General features: G+C 38.4%; 1 protein-coding gene across 7 annotated transcripts in view; it reads right to left on the bottom strand.

The window, feature by feature from the left end:
• LOC123646284 (spermatid perinuclear RNA binding protein) overlaps positions 1 to 20,681 on the bottom strand; it is a 130,639-nt gene that overhangs the window by 6,927 nt on the left and 103,031 nt on the right. The window contains exons 14-19 of one of the 7 annotated variants that reach the window (XR_006737856.1): positions 17,834 to 17,968; positions 17,489 to 17,629; positions 14,378 to 14,501; positions 9,310 to 9,354; positions 3,241 to 3,374; positions 1,087 to 1,336 (exon numbers count right to left, since the gene is read on the bottom strand). Coding sequence is in view for 4 of the 7 variants with exons in the window: in XM_045563079.1 (XP_045419035.1) it covers positions 6,648 to 6,724; positions 9,310 to 9,354; positions 14,378 to 14,501; positions 17,489 to 17,629; positions 17,834 to 17,968 (522 nt within the window). In the remaining 3 variants the exon portion in view is untranslated. Of the gene's footprint in view, positions 1 to 1,086; positions 1,337 to 2,314; positions 3,375 to 5,762; positions 6,725 to 9,309; positions 9,355 to 14,377; positions 14,502 to 17,488; positions 17,630 to 17,833; positions 17,969 to 20,681 lie in introns of those variants that run through there. The other 6 variants (XR_006737855.1, XM_045563080.1, XM_045563079.1 and 3 more) reach the window with 6 other exon arrangements.

The following is a 20,681-nucleotide window of genomic DNA, read 5'->3' as shown; positions in this document are numbered from 1 at the left end:
CAGTAAAATGTATACTCTTTATTTAATCAAACTGTCAATTTCACCATCTACTCATTTTTCTTCTGTCAAAAAGCAACTTCCCAACTGTGTCTTGATAGATACATGGATAGATGGACAGAGACGGATAGATGGATATCTTTTCTAACATATTAACAGAGGGGGCTTCATGTGATGAGTACAGATTTTTCCCCTCAGAGTGTCGAAGCAAACTCTGTAAGATGAGCTGTAGGAATGCTACTCAGAGAAGCATCTTAGCTGACAGCCATCTAAGTATGCCACCCAGTCTCCTCCTTTCCTTTCTGTGGTTTACAGTAATTTGCTTTCTACCTACCAAACACTGGTGAGTCCTGAAGGTTACATTCCTGGGGCAGCTATACTCAAAAAACTGTTCTTTATTAGTAAAGCACTGGTAGAAGACCTGGAATCAGCAGGTAGATAGTCTAAGCTCAGCCCTTGTGAAGTTCTAAGCACCCTTAAATTCCAAACCAAGTATTTACAAGCCTTGGCAGCAGATTGGCTGGTGACCTAACTACTACAGCAGACATGTGAGCAATTTCAGCTTGGATCTGCAGCAAACACACCACACCAGCTCTCACCAGGTCTTTGGTTTGTGTTTCTTGTCCAACCCCCAGATGCTAGGAGTCCTCTCCCCAAGACTAGGAGCAGCTGAACCTGTTAGCACTAAGGAACCAACACAGCTCCATCCTAAGCAGGCCACGCACCTGCTTCCCAACCAGCTGTCAGCCCAGCTGTGCCCTCCCTCACATTCCTCCTTTCACCTCAGCCAGTCACGGTAAGAACAGCCAACATTTACTAAGTACTTACTAGGCACCTGGTATTGTTCAAAGTGCTTTTTGCATATTAACTCATCTAATTCCCTGAGCCCCACAGGAATGTGCTGGAGGGAGAGAAATACTCTGGCCTAGATTCCCATGTGGTTTCTATTCTCTATTTCTAGCCGTGCTGTAAAGCTTACATAACCTAATTTGCATTATGGTACTATTTTAAAAACCTCCAAAGATCACTGCTTCAAGCATCAATGGAAGCTGTTAGCTTCTACCTCAAATGATAATGCAGGAAAGGATAATCTATTCTCACAACTAACACAACTTGAATTCTTGACTTAAAACAGTATTTCTGGAAGATGCTATTAGGAAAGGAAAGGATTTGTTCTTATATAGGAAGTATTAGCTCTGTGCTCCGTAAATAAGTGCTAGAGAGAAACGTCAATATTGAAACTCACCTCAGCAGTAGGTTTCTTGGCTCTGCTGTAGTTATTCATTTACCACCTATCTCCTTCCCAGGCCTCCTAGTAACACTGAGAAATCTATGGTCACTGGATGGCATGGCGTCAGATTGTTAGATAGTACGAGTTTGAATACCATGGAACCTTTCTTATTCTGGATAATTTCAGAGATACCCCCAATCCCTCTCAGAAGGCATAAGATGAATAGGAATTATGGGATGACCATTCACAGAGCAGGTTGTTTTCAGCTTTAACTGCTCTTAATGTCTCTGGTTTTTAGGGCTCTGGGTTACTAGAAATATAATTACTTGGGGAGGGGGGGAATCTCCTTAGTTCTTTTCCTTAACTCACTATTGAAGGTTTTCCTCCATTGAAGTTATTCATGAAATCTAAGAAATAGGGAAATTGAGTGGATTGATTAGAAGAGTAAAATTCCCCTCATTTTTCATCAAAAAAATGTAGTCAGTGTTTAAATTAACCACTTTGTTCTTTGCTATACCATAAAAACTACATAAAAAGGACTGAAGTATTTGTTATTCACTTCACTCCGTTCACTTACTTGGAAAGAGCTCCATGAATATAAACCTGAGTAGGTTTCAGTCTCTCAAAACTGCCAGAAAAATATGTTAAATGGGTAAATTTCCAAGTGATGCCTATTTCAGTGATGTCAAAGACCCTACACATCATTCAGTAGTTTATAATTAAACTATTAACTAATATGCTTTTTGCCACAGCTAACACACTATTTGTCTCCCAAAATAGTATATTAAAAGAGCCTATTTATTATAGGACAAATTACCCCAACAAGGAGAGTCTCACACTTAAAATGTTTCCACTGATTGGAGCCTCTGTTCACTGGTACCCAGAAAAGAACCTGACACATGACAAGGACTGGGCTGTTGAAGCAGGACTGGAGTGCAGTTGGTGCTAGTCAGCTATAGCTCATACAACCTTTTTATGGACACCAAAGCCACATTAAATGTACATACAGATTCTGTATGGAAAAGAAAGTTGTTCCAGCAACCTTAAAGTTAGTAATCAAAAGAAACTGCTACTTAGAAACAAATATAAAACAGGAAATTCATTTTAATATCTATATATCAAATACAGCCTTAGCACAAAACATCTAGTACATAGTAAAATGCATTTATGGGACATACTAAATGAAGCAAATCCTTATTAAAATATTTGGCCTAACTCTCTCAAATCTTTTAAACAAACTCCATGATGGTTGAATAAGGTGGAGAATAAATAATCAAGATACCTAACCTAGAAAAGATAGATAAATTGCCTTAAGTCTATTTGGTCTCTGCAGACTTGGTATTCACCATTCTGAGTCTTGCTAAAGTTGGTTCTGCAAATAATTAGCTTAACTCAGTCCATTACATATTTTTCCATAGTTACCTTAATATTTTGTTTTTTGTTTTTTGTTTTTTTTTTCATTTTCTATTGCTTTTTTTTTTATGGCTTCTTGCTGTTGTTGTATTGGGGCAATACAACACAGATCAGAGATTTTCATTTCTCAGAGAATGAGAAATTGGCACTTTGATCCTCAGCTTGTATAACAGCGACATATATGGATCCTACCAGCACCGTTACCAATCTTGCTGCTTATGAAATTCCACCACTTTGGCCAAAAGAGTGCCCTGTCATTAAAATCTTCTTAGGTGAACTGTTCCTACCACTGAATTCTTATATTTAAACAGGTACGTGTGTGCAATTTACATACATTTTATATTCTAAGTTTCTGCACACATTCTACACACGTTACACATGTAACTCAGCAAAAGTAAAATGTCTCTCTTGAATAAAAAGCAGTTACAAGGGTATTAAAACAAGTGTTGAAAAATAACTATTTTACATTTAGACCATAAAATTTTTAAAGGTAATGTGATGACATAAGACCTAAGAGATCAAATACATCATATATGATTGTCATATATGCATGTTGTATTAATTATTTTTCTCTTTAATCAGAAAATAAAAGAGCTTACCTTTGTATACTGAGATCACAGCTTACAGTCACTATATCTCAGCCTATTTTATACAAGTGATATGGCTACGAAGGTCCGAGGAGAACGAGAATAAAGTGAGATAAACGTGCTGAAAACTGCTTAAAAGTATTAACCTGAAATACACAGAGGGTCCAACACCAGTTTTATAAATACATTAACGAGGTATTTCCAGCTCTTCATTAATAATGGTGACCGATTCATGATTTTCAAACATTCACTCAAATTTTTAAAAAAGAAGAAAATAAAAGGCTAATACCAGCAAAATCTATCAGTGGTTTGTTCCCCAGGCTAACAATTTGAGAGAGACTACAAATGACTTCAAGAACTATGTAAACCCAACTCCTTGCTTCACCGTACCATGCATTCCATCTAGTCAGTGTGAGGTATGCTGGAAATCTATTGGACCAATTACCTTGCACAAGAGATGGGGTGCTCCTGCAGCCTGAAGAAACACAGGGTGCAAGCCACATCCCTGGCTAGGCGCCAGTCCCCATGCAGAGGATATGGCTTCAAGGAGGACCCCCATCTCTGAGAAATTATAATAGTGCTAACTGACGCAGTCAGGAATGTAACTGTTCGAATTTATGTGCTAAAAAAGTTTAAAAACTGTCAGAAGATAGCACAGCTCACACGCTAATTCTAAGTTCTACATTGGTTTGTAACTCCCTGACAAGAAACTATGCTAAGAGGGGTGAAGTACAGATATTGCTAGGTTTCCAAAGGAAAAGTTTTAAAACAGACACCGTGGCTTTGAATAAAGTATTGCTCTTCTTTAAAATTCTCAGTCATTGCTTTCAAAAAGAAGGTGTCAGAGTGGTGTATCTGAAAGCTGGATAGCCTCAGGGTGTCACATTGCTCTTAAGACCAAGACATAGAAATTGCCATTTCAAGCCAGACAACCTGATGGTTCTAGAAGTCAGAGAAGAAATCTTGAGGGCCCAAGTGAATAATAAATGGTGCGACGCTCAGAGGCTGGCAATAGGGGCTGTCAATGAAAAAACCGCCTACAGTGGAGAAAAGAGCAGAGAAGCAAAACTTTATGTTAATTTCACACAATTTGGTGAAGCCAAGAGCTTCATTTATATTTCTCTGCTCTTTCAGCTGTAAGTGGAATTTTCATTACAAAATGGAGGGGTGGGAAGGGCAACAGGTGGAGGGGGGGACACTTAATTCATTACAGAATTTAAACAGTTGAACTTGCATGGTTACCACTTCTAACAAAGGACTGACAGCTCGATTATTTTAAGTAAAGCAGAGAAATGTAAAAGTTTGCAGCAACTGGGCAGGTTTACAACATGGTTAGTAACTTCCAACAAACAACAAAATTAAAAAAAAAAAAAGACTTGGTAGAAACCATTTGAAATGACTGCCATCATGTTGGAAAACAGCACAGCTCCCTTTTCTCCATTATAGAGGGGTTGAGCTATGAAGCAGAGTCAGCTACTTCAAAAGAATTTTCTAAAGAGAAATCTCCAGAGAGATTCCAACTTGGAATCCAAATTTGATGATCCAATTTCAAATAACAATACAGCTGCAGCTGCCAATTAATAGTATTCCAGAAACAAAGAGGACTATTATAAATATTTAATTAATAAAAACTGGACACTACCAGCCATGCTTTTTCTTCTCAGTGATGGCTCTGTTTCATCCATAGGTCAGCAAAACGAATCAATGAAACATGAAAATTCCCATCTGAAATGGGCCCTCTTGTTTATGTCTAGCCACTAATGCACAGGATGAAAATGATAAGTTACAGCTATTTCCAGCAAGTGATGAGGTTTTATTAAAGTATCACCCACCACTAATAAAGACAAAAGGTCAAAAAGAAGAAACAAACTAATCATTGTGTAAATACATCTGAGAAGAGACACTATCCTTTGTTTCACATCGCTCATTTAGTGGTCCCAAAGTAACTTGGTACATTAATTTGCCATATTTTGTGAAGCCCATTCTCACTGATGAGCACTGTTCAATTCCAAAAAGGAGAATTTAATAGGGGAAAGGAGAGCTAATTCATACTAAAAGCAGACATTTTTAAGACACAGAAACTTGTAAATATCAACAGGGGACCGACCCACTGCTGCCTTCATGGGGGTGAGTACCTTAATGAAACCATTACCTTCTAGTAACATCATCGGCTTTCCAAACAAGGTGAGAATGCAAGTGGAGGACTTAGGTCTGCACCCTTTACAGAACAGCACAATGTTACCGGACTGATCAATTTCCACCAGACACCAATCATAAGGTGTCTTAAAAATAAATGCTGACCCATGGCTGAAACCTGTCACTTTTCACAGCAGCACTCAACAAGAACTGGGACAATCGAAGAGCAAGTTTTTATGGGGACCCTGTTGCTGCTTTAGATTCTGATGTAATTGAAGAGGAAAGGAGACCCTTCAATGAATCCCAGCAAAACAGCTAATCTTCTATCTGCATGAAAAAGGCCAGGGAGTGAACACAATATCTTACAGAGTGAAGAAGGCCACAAGAACAAAAGAAGGTGATTGATCGATTAATTTATTATTTTTTAAAACTTGGAAATTCGGAAACTAAATAATCACATTCTTCCTTCCCCATCTCTGGGTAGTACCATCATTTTAATAAGCAATTGCTTGGATAACAGAATATAACCTTTATCGCGGGGATGCCCTTGCACCAAGGGCTTACAAAGTAAGTAGACTGGCTCAAACTAACAATTGCCTTTGCTTTGTTGTAGCAGTTTGCTTACAAATGAATGGGCTTCTAGGGCTAAGTTGTTATTAGTTTTCAATTCTTTGTAATTTGATACCAAAACATATCAAAAATAATAAGCTAAAACAATATTCAAACCCATATTTTATTGGCTTTAATTACACACTTCAATATTTACAAAGTTAAAGTTTAAATGAAAAGGCTCTATTGTATTAAAAAAAATAACTACAGCCCAATTAAAGTGCCCTGGGGCAAATACATATCAATCAGCTGAGAATCAGTGACTGCTGCATCAGGAACCAGGCAGTACTCTGTGTCACAACAAAGCAGTTTATTTGTGATCAGTGTTTGAAACTCTATACATCCTTGACAAATTAAAATTTTACATAATCTGATACTTCTCTTAAAACTTAAACTTTGAACTGCTATACTTTTATTTCCTTAGAACAGAAGGGCTGGTATAAGTTATTTTCCAGAAATGAGGTACCGTTTCACAGAACTGGTTTCTTTTTTTGTTTGTTTGTTTTCAAGTTTTAGAGAACTAAATTTGCATTTGTTAAAATCAAAAAGTAGGAAAGATGTTCTTTACAAATAATTTTGATCAAGTATGTGTTCAAAGAAAGCAGAATAAAAAGGCTTTTTCTCTAACATTCTGTATTGTACTGTATTCAATAGGAATTAGCTTCTGTCATTTGCTAAAAGAATGAGTAGTGGGGAACAGGATATGTTGGGAATTTCATAACGGGCAACAGAACCATTCTCTTGGGTAAACCTACAGAGAAAAGAAACGGAGAGGACTCCAAATAAGTTTAATACTCCAATAAAAATTTCAGGTAAAAAAAAAATCTTACAGTAATTATCATTAACCTTTTCCAGATTAGTCAGTCAACATGTACCATTTTGGAAGAGGCCCACAAATCTCTCACAGATATATTGTGAAATTGCTCTGAATAGTCTGATAAATAGTATTTTCCACTCAAAATGAAGATGGCTACATCATAGGAAGCAATTTCATTTGAGTGAGCTGCCACAAATTCTAAAAATCAAAACAAAGCTGTTGGTTAATATTCTAAAGTGACTCTAGGAATCCATATAGTTCTCAACTGGGCACATCACATATTACAAAAGAAACAAGGGTTGTCAAGAACCAAAGTAAAGCTTTCTGTGCAGGCCTCAGTTGCCCAGAAAGACAGCTCAACTGGAGCCATGACCAGGTCTGTGTCTCTCTTCTTAATGGCTACTGCCAATATTGGCATGGCAAATCTGGAAAGATTAATTGCTTAATTAATTTGTAATTAAATACGTTCTTGTGGCCTCACAAACTTCTGCATACCCAAGCATGATTTGAAATCTGCTCCTATTTCTACTCTAATATTTAACCTACGGAGAAATCACAAAGCAGCAACAGCAGGTATTCAAGAGCACCAGATGATCAGAGGGAAATTACCCCACATGCAACAGCTTTACAAAGGCCAAAAGACATATTTACCTTACAGCCAAAATAAAGCATCGTTTTAGTAGGTTTGCATCACAGTAACATTTAAAAACCAAATCTTTTATGTGAAAAATGGGGGCATCAAATTTCACCAGCTTTGGAAGTCAGTTATATGGCACATGGAAGAGAAGAGCCTTCTGAAGTGGGGGCTCAGAGGCCGCAAGGTGAAAATATGTTAAAGGAGGAAAGGGAGGAACAAGAGAGAAAAATTAAAAAGACTGAGGAAAAACATGAATGTAACTTGGAGTCTAGATATAAAAGTGTTTTAAGGGGAAAAAATTAAGCTCTAGCAAACCTTTCCTAAAGAATCTGAAACTTACTATATAATCTAAAAGAAAGACACAGACTTAAAAACCTGCCCCAGAATGCTTTGGCACTTACACAAGACACAGTACAGTGAGTCTAGGTGAGTCAAAATATATTTGGATAAATTGACCAGACCTAATTCACAGGAAGGATGAGGTGGTCAGGATATCCAGAAGCTAGCTGAATGGTAAAAGCAAATGGCCAAACCAAAAAGCATTAGAAAGTTTAAATTTAGAAAGAAATCTGGGTGGAAAGCATATTCTTAGATCCATCCTCAATTCCTAATCACCCCATTATTGCTCCAGCTCAAAATACAGGGAAGCCTTGACCATACCTGATTGTGCCAGAGGAGACATTCAGGCCAAGGATATAACTCCAGGCTCCACACTTTGCCTCAAAGAAAACTTGCTCCAAATGTTTGACCCTTGCAACTTCACATCTTTCCAGGATATAAATTATCTATCTTAATGGGCAAGGTGTTCAAACTATTCACTTTATATCTATTTCTACAGTTAGGAGATCAGATGAAGCTTCAGTTTAGCAGTGCCTTAAGGACCCACAATTTTCATCCAAACAAAAATGGCAAAGCTGATGTGTAAAGAGAAAAAGCACGATGTGAAGATCTGAAGCTCATGTAGAGGACTAATGCCACAAGTGGCAATACACAGGAAGAGCTTTTCCCTTCTGTGTGCATGCACACCCAGCCTGGGGCACGCTGACACACACACACACACTCACACACATGCACACATACACTCTCTTGCTCTCTTCTTCTCTCAATGACAACATCCTGCAGATGGCTGATTCTATAAGATGTGGCACCTGAGGTAGGAAAAATGTCTAAGAGCATATCACTGACTCCAAACCTATTGCCTCCATTGCCACATAAACCTCATTCAAAAGTTATCCAAAGGGCCACTAGGGTTCATTTATGAATTTGTTTTTATTTTTTATTTTGCAGGGGAGAAGAAAAACACCTACGATATTCTACCATGTGCTACAGACTTTCTGCAATAAGCACTTAAGTGACACATCTGGTGATACGCCCATCACCTCCTCTCTAGAACCAATGACACCTATTTACTTCACCCTCAAAGCAAAATTTATGGAAAAGGATGATGGCTACAAATTTGAAGTAAGCATTTCCTATTCTTGACTCAAATTACCCATAGTTCATACAGTTTCAAACCAGAAACTTAAACATAGCTATATAACTGGTAGGCAGCCAAGCTAGACTGGGTATGGCCCTTCAGTAGCCTTTGAATGGAGTATAAGTTGGCTGTAAGAAGAACTACTTAAAATATTTAATTTCAATATGGTCAGAAACAGGCAATTAGAACAAGCAGTCCTTCAGTCAGGCAAAGCGGAGAGAAGAGCAACTCCAACCAAACCAAGAACCACAAGGTTGTGGCATTTTCAAAGGGAATTTAAGTTGGGTCACTAGAATGAATAGGTCTGAGATCCTCCGATTCATTTACAGAAACCCTAGACACAACTGTGCTTTGGATTGTTGTGACAGTCACTAAAAGGAGGTATCAGTAAGATGGTATACATACCATAGGCTGGGGCAGCTGTGCTGTAACCATATGGTGTTCCATACCCTAGTGCAAAGGAGAAGAAAGCAGATCAGTCCAAGACCCAGGGCAATCATCACTGGCCCAATTCACTAGCACTACCTGGCCCAAGACCATGGGCCCTAAGGACTTCTTCCAGATAGTGTATGAATAAGAACCACTGCCAGAATAGTCTAGACACTCTCTCTGTGCTTGCTTAGATGTGGAAGCTCCTCACTATGGCCTACAAGGCTCTCCTTGATCTACCTCACTATCTTGCATCTATTTCTCACTGTACTTCCCACAATGCATTATATTAATAAGTATCTACCTCTTGTCTATGTTACCCACTGGAGTGGCAGACACCTGCTCAAATCTTATCTGTCTTTGCATCATCTGAACCTAGCAGAATGTTTAACATACAGGAACCATTCACTAAATATAATTTGTCAAACAAAATACTTAGAAACATTCAAATTACCAATTTCCCAAAATTGGAAAACAACTTTCCAAGTCTCTTTTCAGAAAGTAGTGACAGAGCAGGCTGAGGCCTCAATTGCCATTACAGAGGGCGCATGCGTCAGCTTGTGAGCCCAAGGGCAAGGTCTATGACTTGTTGATATTTGAATTCCTGGCCTTAGCATAAGTTCTCACAGTAAATGCTGGTGAATTTGACATTAACATCTGGTGCCTATGAGAAAGGCTCAAATTATTAAGTAAAAACTAGTATTAAAGAACATAAAAATTTCTGAACCAATTAGTTGTAACAGTAATTTCCTTTTTTTTTTTTTTTTTAAAGACTGGATCTCGCTCTGTCGCCGAGGCTGGTGTGCAGTGGTGCAATCATTGTTCACTGCAACCTCAAACTCCTGGGCTCAAGTGATTCTCCTACCTTAACCTCCCTCCTGAGTAGCTGGGACTACAGGTGCTCACCACTAGGCCCAGCTAATTTTTCTATTTTTTGTAGAGATGGGGTCTCATTATGTTGCCAGGCTGGTCTCAAATTCCTGGCCTCAAGCAATCCTTCTGCCTTGGCCTCCCAAAGTGCTGGGATTACAAGCATGAGCGCCTGGCCTAATTTCTTCTATGTCCTTATTTAGACAATTAACTTCTGAGTCCCATTTTTTCATCTATGAAATGGGAAACTTCCCAAGCTACTTTATAATTTTGTTGTATAGATTGGAAATACTATGTTAGTAGAAGCTGCAATCTTTACTCGTTCAGTAAAATATCTTAAAAATATGTAAATACAAAATCACTTCAGTAAATCTCTAGAAAAAAGTAGTGTCTAAAATAGAACCAGGTCACAAAATCAACATGAGATTTTCACACTATACCCAAACCACATCAAGTTTTTCCACATTAGAAGTCCTTTTTCTATAACCATTTCTGCTGCTCAGAATGATTTTGTTCCCTCCTTCTCTGGATGACCAACTGCAACACATCCTTGAGATCAGGATCAAATATCACCTCGTCTGTGAAGTCTCTCAGGTTTGCTGTTCACTCCTTTGCCCACCCCATGTTACAGCTTGCATCATATTACATTTTGTTTATTCAAATATCTGTACCTATCCCATCTGACCCTAAACATTCATTGAGGCAAAGGCTAGATCTGAGGCATCTCTGAATGCCAGTTCTAAACCTCCTGTTTGAGACAAAGCACTCAAACGTATGTTGAAGAAGTAAACTACGTTTAGGGACCAAATCAAAACTTATCCTGAGGGATGAAAAATTTTTACTTTTTAATCTATAGTTAAGTCACATAAAACTGGGGGTAATACAACTCAGTCTTAGTACTCAAGAATGATCAATGCAACTAATATAAGCAGTAGAAACAGGAGATGGATCAGAGACCAAAAGAGAAAATTTACTTCTTAAAGAGGAAAAAAGAAAAGAAAAAAAAAAAATAAAGAAAAGAAGGTTACATATCAAATATTCCAGGAAACAGTAGCTATTTGGCTAAGGCGACAGTTTCAAGAGTTTTATCAAAAACCCCTTAAAGAGGGATGAGACTACAACTACTAAGCAGGTCACTGAGGGGTCCTGACTTCACCTTTTACTAGCAAGGTATCTTTGAATTGTACCTGTTGTTTAACCTCTCTGCGCCTCAGTGTCACGTGCAGTAACTGAGTTGGCAGGGGAACTGAATTATATGATATACATAAATATATTTATGATAATCCCTGCTGCACAGAATATACTCCACAAATGACATATAACCCATTCATAATATAAACTAATCTAATCTAAATCTAGGCCATAAAAGAACTTCCTTTTTAAAAGCTTCAGGAGACAGGCCTTTCAGAGAGGTCAATGCAATGGCATTAGAGAGAAGCCACTCTAGACCAAAAAAGCCTGGCAACCAGCAGACATAAATGGTTTCTCTCCTGATTACTGCCACTGGACCATAGGAGGTTAATGGTCCTGGCAACAACAGACACAACCAGATTAAACCCCAATGGAACACATCACCAAAGACAAGAAAGGCTCATCTCAATAACTTGCCTATTATTGTTAATAAAACTTTGCCCTTTCAATAGTGCACTGAATAAGGCTAAAAATATTAAGGTTCAGTAGAAATAAGGATGCACAGAATATCTTAATTTTGGACACATATACTGTATCAAACTATAAGAAAACTCATAACCTTTTCCTTTTACCCCAGTGCTCATCTTTTAGTGCTCTCTCATTAAATGGCAAAATCATTCCACTTAGTTCCCCTAACTAAAAATCCTAGGAGATGAAATATGCTTAAAGCCTCACTCTACACCATTTTATATTAAATCTATCAGGTTTGCTTCCTCGAAATTCCTCCAGTCTATTCTCTTCTTGCCTCCCATCCAATTCCCTACCTCCACTGCTTCTATCATCTCTGACTTAGTAGTCTGCAACAGCCTTCTTTTTTTTCTTTTTAATTAACACACAATAGATGTACACAGTTTAAGGGTACGTTTGATAATTTAACACAGTCATGTAATTTGTAAAGATCAAATCTTTATACCCATTACTGTAAATATTTGTCTTTTCTTTATGCTAGAAACATTTGAATTCTTCTCTTCTAGCTATTTTGAAATGCACAATAGATAACTGTAAACTATAAGCAGTAGCCTTCTAACTGGTCTTCTCATGCCCACTCCTATCTCCATAATCTATTCTTTACACTATATAAAGAATAATCTTTGCAAATAAAGTCTGATCTTGTCAATGCTCCTTAGAACCTGTCATGACTTCTACTGCACTTAGGATTCTAAGTCCAAAATCCAAACCATGGCCCCCAGGGACTGACATCCAGCTTGAACTCACATCACTTCCAGTCTCTCTGCCGCACCCAGTGCTCTCCACGCTCCAGACATTTCAGGCTTCTTCTGCTTCTTCAAAGAAGCCAAATTCCCCACTACCAACACCACAGGGCCTCCGCACATGCTTATCCCTCTGTGTGCAATACTCTTCCATCTCAGTCTTTTCTTAGTTAACTCCTTCTCATTCTTCAAAGGTCAATTCAAATGTTACTTATTCCACTAACCCTCCAGGGACCCACTAGACTAGATTAGGTTCCTCTGTTACATGCTCTCCTAGCATTATGTCCTCCTCATCACACTCATCTCAGTTTATAACTGTTATTACTTGATTAATCTACATCTCACCCTTTAAGCTGCATGAGAGCAAAATCCATGCCTGGTATGTGCCAAAGCACGCACACTCTTTTTAAGACATCTTTGAGCAATGTACCTACTGGAATCAGCTTCTAGAAGAATTCCAAAGCCACATCATTTATAAAACTTCCCAAATGGCCCAGGCACAGTGGCTCACACCTATAATCCTAGTTCTTCAGGAGGCCAAGGCAGGAGGATTGCTTGAAGCTGGGAGTTCAAGACCAGCCTGAGCAACATATTGAGACACCATCTCTACAAAAAATTTTAAAATTAGCCAGGCATAGTGGCACATGCCTGTAGTCCCAGCTACTTGGAAGGCTGAGGCAGGACGATTGCTTGAGCCCAGAAGTTTGAGGTTGCAGTGAGCTATGATGACGCCACTGCACTCTAGCCCAGGTGACAGAGCAAGACCCTATCTCAAAAAAAAAAAAAAAAAGACAAAAAACAAAAATCTTCCCAAATTGCCTATTCTAATTCTTTCTAGGAGGAAAATGCAACCAAAGTGAACCCTTAAGGATATTATCTAAAAAATAATGACTGGATAAGACCCAATCTTTATAACAAATTCATCATTATCAGCAACTACAAGGGGTTTACTTATCAAGTTAAAAGTACCATACTTTCAATATTGCAAAGAACTTGTTTTTAATGAGACAGCTATACATCTACTACTAAAATGACATAAGGATCAGAACAGAAGGCAGGCAGAGGTGGAATGGAAAGAATATAAACTTTGGAAATGTAAACAAATACATTCAAATCCTTAGTCTGATGTTTAGGAGTTGTTTCACCCTGGGCTACTTGCCTTATCTCCCTAAACCTCAGTCTCCTTACCTGGAAAATAACTTCTACCTGAGGAAATACTGTTAGGATTAAAAAGACTTAAGTGAAATCATTTACATAAAAGTATCTGGTAATAGTAAGCACTTGATAAATGAGTGCCTAACCCCCCCCTTTTTTCCTTTTTGTACTTCTTTAGCTTTTGACAGTTCCCAAACACTGAGTTTAACAAAGACTAATAATCCTAGGCTTCCCCCTATTAAGTAGCCTCTTATCAGCAGTTCTTCTCTCCTGTTATATCTAACCTGTCATCTACGTCCCCACTGAATACACTCTGCTCAGATGTCCAAACTCCTCAATCTGTGGAACTTCTCGTGATTTCTAATCAAAATATGTTCCCCTCAACCAAGTACAATATTGCTCATCTGTCATCTCCCTCCAGGAAGCCTTTAGTAACTCAGCAGATTCCAGGAGAAAACCTGTGACATTCTGTAGATTCTCTACTTTGAATTTCTGTGTAAATTTATCTTATCCTGTGTTATATTTCCAGAAACCCTGTATAACCTTGGAAAATGGAGATGCTGTTCTTCAAATTTTGGCCCAGAAAAGTGGGCCCATCTCTTATGGCTGTACTATACCTGGAGCTATGTAGCCAGGAGCAGCTGTCGCCCCAACAAAAGCTCCCCTTGTTAGAGTTCCTCTTCCTCTGCCCCGAACAGCCTGGACTGCTGCAGACACAGCTGTATTCACAACACCCTTCGCCTGTTCAAAATAACATATTTTCATTACTGAGAGAAGTAAGAACTATCATCCTGTCATCTCTTTAATGCACAACCACTATGAGAAGCTATGAGTCTGTAGGTAAGACAGTGAGTTCTCTGTGACCTTGAACCTTCAATTTATCATCTATAAAATGAAAATGACACCTACCTTACAGAGTTGTTCAACAGAATATGCTGGGCACATAAAAGCATACAAATAACTTTTCACTTGGGTGTTATCCAGAAAGAGTTCATTTTGTACACACAAATTTCAGTATCAAATTACTACTACTGTAATATCCAAAGTCATTTTGGGCCTGACTGAAGTAATTATAGACACTTGATACCTAGGTTCCAAATCCACTGAATTCTCCACCCTGAGGCAGAAAATACCCCAGCAACTACCTAGAATAAGCTGTGAATCTGAGTCAGGTTAGGAAAAAAAAAAAAGGACTAAGACAGGAGGACCAAAGATGAGCATGTCAGTTCCTGCTTTAGGTAACTGTGACTTCAGGAAGGTCATGGGATTTTTTTGAACCTGTTTCCTCTGCTGTCTGTATATGTGTATATATGTATGTATCAACTATTAAATAAATAAATACCACCTCAATAGCCTCTTCCTTGCTCTAAAATGCCATGCAACACTGGTGAAGTCACATAATATCTCTCTATGGCAGTCTCCCACTAATTATAAAATGAGGATAATGATACCCACTTTGTTTTCCTTAGACTAGAAAGAGCAATTGAGAGAACAGAAAAACATTCTGAAAAGTAGAACAGATAAGTCCAGGAGTAAGAGTACACTGGACTCCTGAAACACTGTTTCCAAACTGAAATTTTAAGAAAATCAAAAGGTGTCTAGTCTTAAACTAAATAGCATATCTTAATATAAATATGCAACAAAAACTCAATAGAAACTACTAGAATTCCCCACTATAACCAAGGTGCAAGAAAAAGAGTACACAGCCTCAAAGCACACTGTATGATAAAGTCAACAGCATCTCAGAAGCTCAAAGAGTCAGAATATACACACATTTATCTCACATTAAAAAATCACCATCCTTGATTCCTCCCAGGATAGCCTCTACCTCTAACGCAGCTGGGCAGAAGACAGTTTCAAGGTCAAATGTACCATACACAGGACAGCCATTTTTGTTTTTGCCTAAAATAAACCAACCCACACATCCAAAATAGACTGTTTCTTGGCTGTCAAGCACATTGAACACATGAGTTTTACAGCTTCTAGTATGGAAAATTTCTAAAAATGAGTGAACTTCCTGTAGACATCTCTCTTTCTTTTTAACATGGTTTAGTCAAAAGTAATCAGGAAGCAGTAATCTGGCAGCAGCACAGTGATTCCACACAAATCTAGTTCATGTCACTGGAAACAAACTTTACTACCTAATAAATATCTGCACATAGACTTTTCAAACACTAGAATTAACTGACCAAATACAAAATGTAATGTGGGAAAAAAACACAACAAAACAAGGTAACAATTATCTTTCTACTAATTGAGAACATATGTTGTCCTATATTTACTAGAGGATTTTAGGGAAAAAAAAATCTTATTTTCTATATGTATTTTTTATTTCGTCTCTGTAAAAGCTAATTCTCCCTATTTATCTTTTGAATCCTAGAATTTAAGCAGTAATTACAGTAAATACGAAACAGATTTCTAGACTGACATAGTAATGTAAAAGTAAAATGTCCATAACCTTTGGAAGGAGAAGAACCTGGTTTTAAAACGAACCTCTACTATCAATTAGCTATGTTACTACTGGCAAATATCTCAATTTCTTTGGGCCTCATTTCTTTACCTGTAAAATGAGATCAATTCTACCCTCCTACAAAGGACTTAGCATATGTAAAAGAATCTAAAGAAAATGTTTAACATAGAATCTTAATCTAAGCTTCATTCTATTAGTCTAAGCATTTTTAATTTATGTTTCTATCACATAATGTATTCAGACATTATTACAACAGTACTCTCCATGAGTCAAAGGATGTCATATTTACTGATGTAACTCTATTTCCCACGCAATTATAGATATGGTAAAAATCTAGAAAATATTTTTGCATGCATAAATGAATGGATGGAATAATTTCATATCCATGAGCATGTAATTTAGAGGCCATTTTTTTCTAAATACCTTACTAAGACCCTGGGCCTTTAGAAGTTACTGACATTCCCAAGGCCAGTAACAAACAGAAGCAACAAAGTGCCAAGTTTTGTGCCATCCATAAAGGAAAACCCAAAATAAAGCAAAATGACAAAACTGGAAAGGAACTGGAAGAGCACCTGCAAACTATGATGAATATAAGCCCCAAGTACTCTTGGCAGCTTCCTAAACAACTGCTTGCACCTTATTAAGGTCCAAATCACTTCAACGCTTTACCCCATCAAGCATGACCTTGACCCTCCAAATAAGGCTAATAGCCTCTTTTTCTTTTTTTTTTTTAATATATTGTCTTGCTCCGTTGCCCAGGCTGGAGTTCAGCAGCCCAAACACAGCTCATTGCAGCCTCAAACTCCTGGGCTCAAGAGATCCTCCTGTCTCCTCAGCCTCCCAAGTAGCTGGGACTACAGGCACATGCCACCATGCCCAGCTGATTTTATTTTTTTTGTAGGGATTGTGTCTTGATATGTTGCCCAGGCTGGTCTCAAACTCCTCAGCTCGAGCGATCCTTCCACCTCAGCCTCCCAAAGTGCTGAGATTACAGGCATGAGCCACCACACTCTTTTTTACATATATAATTTGCCAGACTCTTTTTTACATATATAATTTGCTTAGAAAGACCACAGAACAAGGACCCACTAATACATTTATTATATATTATTTATGACCTAACCCAAAGAAAAGACTGCCCAACACAGGAACAAGAAACAACTTCAGAAAAAGCTAAAGTGGCACATGGACAAGAAAGCAAATTTAATTCCTATAACATTTTTTAAATGTTCTGTAAGGTTTAATGCTTAATTCGTACCTGAGGGATAATCTTCTTTTTCTTATTATTTGCTGCATTAGGTCCAGAAAACAGCTTCTCCAGGGCAGCTAAAGCTGCACTTGCCTTTGCCACTTTCTTATTTGGACCTGCACCTCTGAATTTCTGTCCATCTACTTCTACCTAAAATCAAGAACAACACTTTATAATTATCCCATGCAATTCCTCTATGTAGTTTTAATTTAAATGTATCCTAACACAGAAAACATGAAAAAAATCTAACAGAGCCACAGAACTGACTCAGTCTAAAACTTTTTTACATGTAAGTTCAGGATATCCTATGTCTTTGTGAGGAAAAATAAGGCTGGCTCGTATCAAGGCACACACCTCCATTACAAAGCGCTTGTCATGGCTTCCCCCAGTCTCCGAGATGAGTTCATACTTGAGACCTCTTCTTTTTTCATTGAGCTCCATTACAGGATTTTTGCCACTTGCTGTGAGGATAGGGCCCTGAGTTCTTACCTACAAGAGAAATGGAAACTGGAGGTTCAATCAAGTAGGATTTTGGAATATTAAATTTCTTATTAATATAATTATGCTAAAAGAGGGGCTCAAAAATTCTATTTTAAAGCATTTAGGGGAGAGGATGAGTCACCTCTGTATACAAATGGCACAGTATTATTAAAGTGTGAGAACTCTACAAGCAGTAAATACTGCAGTCATCTGGCCAGATTGCCTTCAAAGCAGGGCTGTCCTAACAGATTAGTATTCAAGACTGTGGCCTCACCACTACAGGGACTCAAGGGTCTGATCTGTGGTGTTCATGATCTAAGAATAATACTCTAAATTACTAACAAAGAAAACAGAACAATTGGGATTCACATGATGCCTAAGGGTTCACCATCTGTCATCTTTAGGGTTAGGACGAAAGAAGCCTCAATTTGGGATATGAGGGAAATGTTCCTATACATCTCTCAGTCTCTCTGAACAGATTTAAGGGCACCTAAGGTAAAAACAGTAAGCTACAGGTTATGGATTCTGAAACCTAAAAATAACAATAAAGACAGTCATTCCCTCCCCTCAAGGAGCCAGATTGTAGTGGGAGGGACAGACATAATCACTGCAAAACAGTATATGCTAGGGAACTAATGTATGCGATGGAAATATAGTAGAAGGGATCACTTTTTCTAGGGCAAGCAGGATAGTATTCTTGGAAGTGACATGTGAATCTGACCTTAACATGTAAGCACCAGACCATCATCAGGTGATTTCAATAAAGGGCGTTCTAAACAGAAGAAATAGTAATAGCAATGCAAAGGCCCAAGAGAGGGAAAGAATGTTTGAGAATAGCAAGAAAAGAAAGTGAGGAGAGGAAGCTGGTGTATTAGAACCTGATTAGAAAAACCATTGATGTGGCCCAATCACACAGGACTTCATATGCCAAGCAAATAAGCTTTAGGCTTTCTCATGGATAATGGGGAGCCACTGAAAGAGTTAAACCTGGAAAATGACATGGTTACACTTGTGCTGCAGAAAAATCACTCTAACAGTGGTGGAAAACTTGCGGAAGCTGTAAGACTAGAAGTAGGAAAGAGAAGTAATTCATGTAAGAATGTGAAGGCTCAAATGAAGAGAGAGGCTAACACCAAAACCAAACAAACCCTCCCCACCCCCTGCAAAAATACAACAATTACAGTTTCAAGAAGGGAAAAACCAAAGATTGAGCACTTTTTGAGGTCAGAGATCATGTTTATAATTCCACCACAGTAGTTACTCAAGAAATGCTGAATAAACAGAAAGAATGCCCAAAAGTATCATGTTATGTATACAAACTTAATGGACATCAACTTTTTTTTTTTTTTGAGACAGAGTCTCACTCCATTGCCCTGAGTAGAGTGCCATGGCGTCAGCCTAGCTCACAGCAACCTCAAACTCCTGGGCTCAAGCAATCCTCCTGCCTCAGCCTCCCAAGTAGCTGGGCCTACAGGCAAACACCATGATGCCCAGCTAATTTTTCTATTTTTAGTAGAGATGGGGTCTCACTCTTACTCAGGCTATTCTCAAACTCCTGACCTCAAGCAATCCTCCTGCCTCAGCCTCCCAGAGTGCTAGGATTATAGGAGTGAGCCACTGTGCATGGTCCAAGATTCTCTTAATAAAATACCCTAAAGTTGATATGATGTGGTTGACAGTGTAGAAGTCAAACAATGGACAATTTTTAAAGGAAAGCTTAATAAACATTCCTGGCATTTTGCAATAAATATCCCTTCTTGATAAGTTTTTATAATCTACATTTTTGAAATTTCATGGCAAATCTCCAGTCACCATATTTAAAAGATAATAAGTAATTTTAAACTAGGTCTATAGCAATCACTCTTTTTTCTAAACCTGAAATCACTTTTATAAAAGTGAATTAACACATAAAAATATGTGAATTTTAATGTTACTACTATTTTAAATGAAGAATAAGGGCTTTCTTCTCCTCCCCCCATTACTATAATACACAAAAACAAAATACAGATATAGTAACTATTACAACGCTCACATGCCCAATGTGGCTGATATTAGTGCAGCCCACACTGCTTTCTCCTTTCTTAATTCCTTTTGTCGTTAATGGTCTGGACCTAATAATTAATTAGCCCTTTCTTCTTATGGTGTGTGTAGTAACATTTGCCAGCAAAACAATATCTTGCCCTATGACTACCACCTGTAATTGACCAGTCCTCTAAACAGCCAGGGGCCACGCCTTCTGTCCTCCACAGCTGCAATCTCCAAAGCCCGGGGCCACGGACCGGTACTGGTCCATGGTCTATCAGGAACTGGGCCCCACAACTGGAGGTGAGCGGTGGGCCAGCAAGTGAATCTTATCTGTATTTACAGCCGCCCCCCAGACCCCCATTGCTCACATCACAGCATAAACTCCACCTCCTGTCAGATCAGCAGTGGCATTAGATTCTTACAATGGGTGTGAACCCTACTGCAAACCACTCAGGCAGGGATCTAGGTTGTGCGCTCCTTATGAGAATCTAATGCCTGATGACCTGGGGTGGAGCTGAGGTGGTGATGCTAGTGCTGGTGAGTGGCTGCAAATACAGATTATTATTAGCAGAGAGGTTTGACTCCACAATAAATGTAATGCGCCTCAATCATCCTGAAACCATCCCCCTCCCCCAGTCCGTGGAAAAATTGTCTTCCATGAAACCAGTCCCTGGTGCCAAAAAAGTTGGGGACTGTT

The sequence above is a fragment of the Lemur catta genome, chromosome 10 (genome assembly GCF_020740605.2).
Source record: "Lemur catta isolate mLemCat1 chromosome 10, mLemCat1.pri, whole genome shotgun sequence".
Taxonomy (NCBI): domain Eukaryota; kingdom Metazoa; phylum Chordata; class Mammalia; order Primates; family Lemuridae; genus Lemur; species Lemur catta.
The sequence above is the reverse complement of the archived record's forward strand: the minus strand, read 5'-3'. Positions and strand labels throughout refer to the sequence as shown.